General features: G+C 41.6%; 1 protein-coding gene across 1 annotated transcript in view; it reads right to left on the reverse strand.

Moving 5' to 3' along the window:
* The window catches only part of MYOM1 (myomesin 1), a 168,465-nt gene that overhangs the window by 153,931 nt on the left and 4,944 nt on the right, over positions 1-9,590 (reverse strand). The window contains exon 2 of the mRNA XM_017526074.2: positions 9,107-9,424. Within this exon, the coding sequence (XP_017381563.1) occupies positions 9,107-9,396 (290 nt within the window). The 5' untranslated portion in view covers positions 9,397-9,424. The remainder of the gene's footprint in view (positions 1-9,106; positions 9,425-9,590) is intronic.

Here is a 9,590-nt window from a genome sequence, read left to right on the forward strand (position 1 = left end):
CCCAAAGTGCTGAGATTACGGGCATAAGCCACTGTGCCCGGCTAGAGGCCATGTTTTTAAACTGTGGGTTAGCTTTTTCTGGGCCTCTTGTAGGCTGTCTTTGCTCCAGTTAGCCGCTCCTCCGCAGAGCTTCAGCATCTGAAGTTCCGTCCCTCTCATCTTCAGGACCCTGTGCTGAGTCACTGAGAGTTTGTATTCTCTTTTCTACTCTCTATTTTTCTGTCGGCCACAATTTCTTCCTTGCAAAACCTGAAAAACGATACTTTTCTTTGGACTTTTGTGAAAACGTTGTTTTGGATCTACTTTTGATTGAGAGCAGCTTTGTTTTGTGCAACTTTTTTGATAGAGGCAATCCTGGTGGCCCAACACCTACTGATTTTTGATTCTCCTGTTTCCCTATTTTGACACACATGAAGGTTTCAGGAGAACATCAAAGTTAGTGGACAAGTAGGAAGCTGAAAAGTGTCCTTTTTTTGCTAATACACTTTTCAGGAAAAGTTTCTTACGGTACAAACATGAATTTAGTTATATCAACATGATCCTTGAAATTTACCAACAGGTAGCATCATAATAAATATTATGATGTCAAAATAAATAAAATTCCCTTGGATTTTAATTCTTTTTGTATTATTTACCTTACACTAATCCCTTCTCTTCATTTTACTCTTAGTCATACAAAAATCTCATTTTTAATGGGAACATAACACAATTTTTCCCTTTAATTTATTGCTTTTTTTCCATGTTTTAAATTTCCATTGATGTGTAACATTTTACTCGCTTTTGCAGTAACTTTACACAGTTAATATATTGACATAATATAAAAACAAATGCCCTAGGAATGTAGAATAGTCATGTGTTCTAGAAAATGTGGATGTGTAAAATTCTGAGAGAATTAAATCTCTTATCATTCTCATCTATATACATCCTTCGGTTTTTATTAATTTCTGACTATTCCATAAGTGAATTTAATCAGACTAGATTATGGTTTTTAAGAAGGATAAAAGAGTTTACTCCGTATTTCCTGGACATTATAGTATAAAGACCGGCCAGGCAGTGGGGTGTCACTGAGCTTCCACACAGAGATCTCTGGACTCCGGAAGCTCAAGGGTGCCTTTGCAACAGGCTTGAGGTTTCCCACAGCCATCTTTTAGATGAAATAGGAAAGCAAGAGTAAGGTAATATGCATGCAATGTCTAGTTAACCCCAGTGACCATCCCAGAGTAGAGTTGGATGTGGGTGTCTGGGCTGCTTTATAAATTAGTTCGTAAGACCCGCTTTCACAAACCCCAGACACCTCAGTTCACAACAAAACAAACTTAGACTCCATAAGGCATCTCCTAACACTACTGTCAAGTGTCTTTATATTTTAATACCGGTGCTGACATTGTGGAGGCCAAGGCCCTGCAGGGACAGAGCAAATGTTTCACCTCTGAGCCCAGGGAGGTAGCAGCTTTGTCATTCCTCCGCCTCTGGCTGACTCATTCTATTCCACTCTAGGAAGGGACATGCCTTCCTTCCCACAGCTTGATTCACCTGCCTAGGGAAGACGATGCCATTCTGGGTGTATCTGGTGCCATCTCAACTTGATTTAGGCTGCATGAGAGCCCGACACAAGGGTCAAGCATAGGAGGCAAAGAGGGAATCACGTCTTTCTGGGTCTCAGTCTACATAGCTGTGAAAGGAGGGGCGTCAATTAGATGAACTTCTGGTCCTTTCTTGCTTTAACATTCCACAGTTCCATGGATCTACATATTGCCAATTACGTGAACTTGTTGTTACCAGGAGTGAGAATCCTAAATCCCTCTCCCTGCGTTTACAGCCGAAGGAGTAGGAGCAGGAGACTGGTACATAGGGTGGATCACTCTCCTTGGATTTAGGGTTGGTCTTTGGGATTCAGGACATAATGCAACAGGCCGGGCGCAATGGCACACACCTGTAATCCCAGCCCTTTGGGAGGCCAAGGTGGATGGATTGCCTGAGCTCAGAAGTTTGAGATGAGCCTGAGCAACTTGGTGAAACCCATCTCTACAAAAAATACAAAAATTAACTAGGCATGGTGGCACGCACCTGTAGTTCCATCTACTCACGGGGCTGAGAGGACTGAGGCAGGAGGATCAGCCTGAGCCCAGGAGGTGGAGGTTGCAGTTAGCCGAGAAGGCACCACTGCACTCCAGCCTAGGCAACAGAGCAAGACCCCATCTCTTAAAAAAAAAAAGAAACAAAAAACCAACAAAGTAACTCTGGCATTTCTGCTTTCATAGATATTTCCCTCTGAATTTCTACCATATATGAAGTAATGTGGCTCATCATTTCATTGGTATTTAAATACTGGAAGATAAACCTCAGAATATTTTATTGATTTTTGTTACCCATGAATTATGAAGCTTTTTTCTTATATATAATAATTAAAATTTTATTTAGAGAGGAAGAAATAAAGCCATTTCTAAAGGAAAAGAAAGTAAAACCTGGATATATCAGCAGCAAGAGAGAAAAGTTTCACTATGTTGCCCAAGCTGGTCTCAAACTCCTGGGTCCAGCAATCCTCCTGCCTTGGCCTCCTCAAGTGTTGGGATTACAGGCATAAGCCACTGTGCCCTGACTATCAGCAGCTTCCTAAGCAAATTTCATTTCCAGTAACCGTCAATTGGCTCAATATTTTTTGTTATTCCACTTTAGTCTCCAGATGGATTTGAGTCTCCATACAACTACGGTTACTTCAAGGTGCTTTTCCTACTAAATACCAGAAAAATACTAACAAAAGAATAAGGCATTTCTTAGACATGACATGGATGGAATCTGGGAAAATGGGGAACAAGTGGATGGTTTTACTATCATCATTAAATCTTAAAGAGAGTGTCAGAAGATTCACTGTATGCACAAAATCTCCACAGACCATTTCACAGCCTCCAAACTCCCTGGCTAAGGGTGCTAAGGAGCTCTGGGAGAATCTGACAGAATTCAGAACTCAGCCATAACCAATAGATCCTCATATCTGGCCCCTGCTCACCACATCCTCTCTTACTGTACATTTGGCCCTGGCTGGACCACAGCATTCGCCTCCTAACTAGGGAACTTGCATCTGCAACAGCCACAGTAATGCTGTTACCGTTCGGTCAGAGCATGTCACTATTCGCTCAAAACTGTCATGGATTCCTTCTTTAACTCAGAATATCAACTCCCTTCAATGGTCCACAGGCCCTCCATGATCCGTCCTGCCCCACTCATCACCTTTCTGTCATCCTCTCCACCTACACTATCCATCACTCTCTCATTCACTCGCATGGGCCTCGATGCTGTTCTGTGCTGTAAGGCCTTGCAGTGGCTGCTCCTGATGCCTGGTGTACCTTTTCCCAGATAACCTCATGGCTAACTCTTTGAGCTACTTCATTTCTTTGCTGAGATATCACCTTCTCAACAAGGCCTGACTACTCTCTTGAAAATTCTAACCTGTACTTCTGGCCCACATCCCTGATCTCTCTTACCCTGCTCTATTTTTTCTTGCTTCCATAACATGTATTACCTTCTGATATAAAATATAATTCTACTTAATAGAATAGAATTCAATATAATATACTCAATAATTTATCCCAAGCACCCAGAACAGTGCTTAGTGCTCAGTAAATACTGATTGAATGAATGAATCATAATGCCTAAACCTGTGCCAGCCACCACACTCAATATCTTACATGATTATCTCTTTTAGACCTCACATGAGGGACAGTCATTTTCCTTGTTTTATAGAAACAGATATGTAGAAAATGGCATGAATCTACAGCTAATAGCTGAGGTTAGGACACAAAAATGTCCACAAGGCAGATTTCTTTGGTAACACATTTGAAAGCATATTAGGGTGGGAGATGGAACAAGCTTTCAAGTTCCCTGCACTCTTGGCTGTGTTTAGAGGTATCTATTTTTAGCATTGGTATCTTCTGTCTGAATTAGAACTAGTTTGAATGTTAGCATGGTCTTCACCAACTCTTGTAGTTTCAAGAGGTTATTATCTGGGCAACATAGGGGTAGGTGAGGGACGTGGTTTTAAAGTTAGGGTGCATGAGGAAAGCCACTCAAGCCTCAGCATTTTCAGCACCAAAATGCTGTCTCTTAGAGTCTTTGCAAATATCTATGTCTGATTTTATGGTGGGTTAAAGTGTCTGTAAGGTCCCAGTCTTGGCATTCATGGACACTCCTTGGATTTTCTTTCTTTGAATTTGTGTCCTTCCATCTACTGTTCCCTGCTCTAAATCTTGGTTATTTGGGTGCTCAGTAGCTTCTCTACAAGAAGGGTACATCAAACGAAGCACGATGTGAAACTATGTAAGATGTTTCAAGAAAAACCCAGTGGTGTATGGTCAAGGGGAGTTGCTGACTGTAACTGGCATCAAGTGCCCGTGGAAAGGGTGGGGACTTGGGTATGATGAGGGTTCGAATAACCACTCTGCTACTTCCTAGTGTGAAGAAGGAAAGTTATTTAATCTCCTTCGTTTCCAATTTGCTCATTTATAAAATGAGGATAAAAATTTTGACTGCTCAGCGCTGTTGTAAAGACTCAGTGGTATAGAGAATTCAATGCTGAATTATGTCATGGAGGCTAAATTTTATTGTTTAGAACAAGACAACAAATGCTGTTACCACGGAAGGTTGAGGAATAGCTCTATATCTTCCCATAACCTAATAAACGTGCTGTGCTCTTCTCTGGTTTTGTAAGTTATTCATTCTTGTAAGTCATTCATTGTAAGTGAATAACTTACATATTCTTGTAAGTCATTCATTGTACTTACAAGAATAAGAAAACATTCCTTTTTGCATTATTTTCATCTTAATGTATGATCCAGCTTAGTTGCAAGAATGGAGGGTCCCTGCTTTCCATAAAGGTGGTAACCTTTTCTATAAATATCTGCCTTAGTTCATCCTAAGTCCTTATAACATTGGCATTAGAAAAGAGGTCCTCAGGTCATACACTAGAGTCTGTTAGTCATTTTTAGACTTCTAGAGCAATGGTTCTGACCTTTGTTGAGTAATGGAGCTCTCTGAGAATCTGATGAAAGCTATAGTTCCTCTCTCTAGAAAAATTCTCACCTGTACATAATTTTGCATATAATTTCAGATCATCTAAGACTACTAAAACCATTCATGGACAGAGGTTAAGAACCCTTGCCTGGCCAGGCACAGTGGCTCATGCCTGTAATCTCAGCACTTTGGGAAGCCAAGGCTGGTGGATCACGAGGTCAGGAGTTCGAGACCAGCCTGACCAACATGGTGAAACCCTGTCTCTGCTGAAAATACAAAAATCAGCTGGTGTGGTGGTGCATGCCTGTAATTGCAGCTACTCAGGAGGCTGAGGCAGGAGAATTACTTGAACCTGAAAAGTGGAGGTTGCAGTGAGCCGAGATTGTGCCACTGCACTCCAGCATGGGAGACTCCATCTCATAAAAAAAAAAAAAAGGACCCTTGCCTAATGGTTGCAAAGTGGTCATAAGTAATACTGCTCCCTTAATCTTGATGATACTTTGTTGATCATTAGCATGAAACCGTAATCTTGTCATTTCAAGAGTTTCTGTTTTCCTAAATTTTTTTTTTCCCATTGTGACCAAGAACAAAGGCATTTAGAGTAAGCTGTCCAGAATTTACTTTATAGCCCATGGCTTAGGATACAATTGGTAACTGATCTGTGCTGCAGGCACACTGACTCCCAACTAGTCATTGTTCCTAAGACTCACTAAGGTCAGCCAAGCCCTGAGCACATGTAACTCTCCATAGTTTCCACTTTAATCCTGGACATCTTACTACAAAGCACAGCTAAAAACAGACCAAGCCAGAGTGCTTAGTACACGCCACAGAGGTGCATTTCCAGTGCCAGGCGTTTTAATCAACGACACTGTTCACAATCCAGAGAGAGTGCTTTCATTTAGCAGGAAAACGTGGCTTCATTTCGAGCAAGCTAAAATACAACCTAAAGGAATTATGAGACTTTGAAGTGTTCAAAAACTATTATCTGCTCCTGTGTTCTAGGTCTAAAAAGAGAAAGAGAAAGACTAAAATACCTTCAGGATTGAGTTGGCTTTGTCTTTCACATTGAATTATTCAAAGATATTAGCATTCTTCCCCTCTTGTTTCTAGGTTAGCCTGCTTCTGCCAAGAAGTTTAAGTTGTTCAAACATAGCAAGCCATAAGAAATACCTACCTACTGAAATATATACATAGTAGGAAGGAAAAAGTAATGAGTTTGAACATAGAAAAATAATTACAGTTCCATTCCCCAGAGAAAGTTTATTATCTAAGGCTCTTTATGGCCAAAATGCCCAAGTCTCCTGAGGATTATACAGGGCAAATGTTTTCATAATAAAATCTGCTCAAAGGTTTAATTACTAATAATATAGCAAATTAGGAATAAATATAAATATTACACATGTGGCTAAAAGGATTTGCATAAAATTAAAATAGTTTTCATATAAAATTTTGTAATAAAGTTGAGAAAATAAAGATCCTTTAAAAATACAAGTCCATAAAACTCTAGATTCTACAGCACTGGGGAAATGAAATAAGTACACAAGGAGTTACATTGACAATTGCATGATAATGAAAATGCCCATCTTCTATAAACCCAGCACAAAGAGTCCGGGAAAATGGATATTTAAAATGTAATCTTCCTCTATTACACTTACTTTCCTAAATGAGGTTCTTAAGCATATCTGGAGAGTGTTTTTCAGGCAGGAAAACAAATTGAGGCTATCATATACATATGGTATTAATCTTCCCAACTTTTCCTGGGAAGGCAGTTCGTTGGAAGCAAGTGCTAAAAGAAATGAATTCACCTCAGTAACAGTATTTTCATATGTGCAGCCAACGTGTGATCCTTATGAATATCCCACAGCAAAATATGACCTATGACATTGAGACTGAGAAGTGATCCTGTTCATAGGTTCACTTAACCTAAATGGAATTTCAGAGTGTTGCCATCATACATTCCAGGTAAACCCCACCGGAGTCTGGCTCTGTTAGTGAACCCAGCAGAAGCTCCCAGGAGGCCACCATCATCACTGATGAAATGACAGCTGTAGATTAGGTGCTGCTCAAACCCAACAGAGATTTAGGAATTTCTGCCTTTGGAAACATGCCTCACTTCTAGTCATATTAACCACTCCATTATTTTCTCAATAACTTTTTAGATTCCCAGAGAAAACAGCTTTTCCAGTTGCCCTACGAGATATTTTGTAGACTTAAATTTGGTAAGACTTAAAACTATGTTACATTTATAGCAAAAAATACAACCTATGCCACATACTTTGGAGAATAGGATTAGAGGCAGCAGGTAGTTACTGACCACATAGCCCAGAAAGGTCTATGTTTTGAAGATCGGCAATTTTTTTCTTTGGACTACAGATAGATTTTAAATACAAGTCACATGCATCTTGCAAGTGTTTTTTTAATCTCCATAAAATATGTCATTCTGAATATGAAGAAAATAAAACTTGCCTTGGCCTGAGAAAGCAAATATCTGCCCAACATTCATCAGGCTGAAACAGCAGACACTGTTAAGCCAACTGCAAAGTTAACAGGAAACGACATTTCTCCCAGGGACATTGCTGTTGTAAAGTGTCATGGTAACCTCCTTCTGTGAGTGAATATAGACTCACTGAGAAGCTTTCTTCTCTAATATCAAAGACAATCAGTTAGTTCACTGTTTAAAATTACATCAGTAAAAATGAAACATCTCACCCTTGCCTGGAGGATCTTAGTTGCTTTACTGAGGCAGAGAAGCAGCCTCAATTCTCACTTCCGGTAAGAAGCCCCAGATAAGAGACTTGGGGATGCAACAGTCCACATTTATCTTAACTTTATTGTTTCCAAAGAAATAGCACCCAGGGTTCATGTTGCAGACCAGACCTGCATCTAAGCTCCACTCTTTCTAGAATCCTAAAATAACCCTTTTTCCTCTAGTGTTTAGTCTCCTTCATTGCATTGGGTCAATAAACCTAATTTTGTCGGATTACAGGTTGGTTCTTATTATTCTTAGGCTGGCTGAGATAGGGCCATGTTTTTATCAAATGCTCGAGCTAAAGAAAATATCTGCTGCATAAATAGTAGTTCCGAATTTTAAGCATTTGCTATTAGATATTGAAAAAATATATTTAATAGAATACTTCTTCTTTGCAGTATCAGTTCAGTCTCCTGTGCCCCGCGAATTTTAAATTCTGTATGGCAAAACTTCCCTGTTTCTAGAAATAGCACAGCTGGTAACATAAGCAAGACTTGTCCATGAGAATACGAAGCTCTTTGTGAAGCTAAAATAGACAATAAAGAGAAATAGGTAGGCACAGGTCCCAGGTCTCCCAAACAAGGTCTGTCTGCACACCTGGTTGAAATGCAGGGCTGACATAATTAAGAAGTAACTGGGCCGGGTGTGGTGGCTCAAGCCTGTAATCCCAGCACTTTGGGAGGCCGAGGCCGAGGAGGGTGGATTACCTGAGATCAGGAGTTCCACTAGCCTGACCAACATGGAGAAACCCCGTCTCTACTAAAAATACAAAAATTAGCTGGGCGTGGTGGCGCATGCCTGTAATTCCAGCTACTTGGGAGGCTGAGGCAGGAGAATCGCTTGAACCCGGAAGGTGGAGGTTGTGGTGAGCCGAGATCATGCCACTGCACTCCAGCCTGGGTGACAAGAGCGAAACTCCGTCTCAAAAAAAAAAAAAAAGCAACTGGGAGAAGCCCCGTAATCCCAGCACTTTTGGAGCCCGAGGCGTGTGGATCGCCTGAGGTCAGGGTTCGAAACCAGCCTGGCCAAAATGGCGAAACCCGGTCTCTAGTGAAAATACAAAATTGGCCGGTCGTGGTGGCCCATACCTGTAATCCCAGCTAATTGGGAGGCTGAGGCAGGAGAATCACTTGAACCCGGGAGGCAACAGAGGTTGCAGTGAGCGGAAGTCGCGCCACTGCACTCCAGCCTGGGCAACAAGTGCAAAACTGTCTCAAAAACCCAAAACCAAACCAAACCAAACCAAACAAACAAACAAAAAACAAAACAACAACAAAAAAAGAAGTAACTGGGAGGGTCACTCAGAGCACACGCCTCTTCCTGGAGGTTGGAAGCATGCTTCCGACATACCCATGGGAGGAGCCATAATCGTAGGCCGAGGCCGCCTTCCGACTGACTTCGGAGCTCAGGGCATACTGCGAGGCCTGCTGCTGGAAGGAGGAGGCAGACGCCTGACGGAAGGCCTCGGATTCCTGGCGGTGCGCGGCGGAGGAGCGGCTGCTGTAGGCCGTGGAGCCCTGGGTGTAAATGGCAGAGCTCTTCTTCTCCCGCTGGTAGTGGCTCATGGTGGTGCGGAGGTCCTTGTCGCGGTAGCTGAGATCATAGTGCTGGTGGGACCTCTGATAAAAAGGCAAAGACATCCTGTGCCCCTTGAGGGAACCGGGCCACCTGAAAGAGGACAACACTTTTTGAGTGAATTACTAAGGAACAAATTCCATAGAACAAGTCATCTAAACCAATCTGTAAAAATCAGTACTCTTGGCTGGCTGCAGTGGTTCATACCTGAAATCCCAGTGAGGATCACTTGAGGCCAGGAGCTCAAAATCAACCTGGC

This window comes from Cebus imitator, unplaced genomic scaffold (assembly GCF_001604975.1).
Source record: "Cebus imitator isolate Cc_AM_T3 unplaced genomic scaffold, Cebus_imitator-1.0 Scaffold41, whole genome shotgun sequence".
Classification (NCBI taxonomy): Eukaryota; Metazoa; Chordata; class Mammalia; order Primates; family Cebidae; genus Cebus; species Cebus imitator.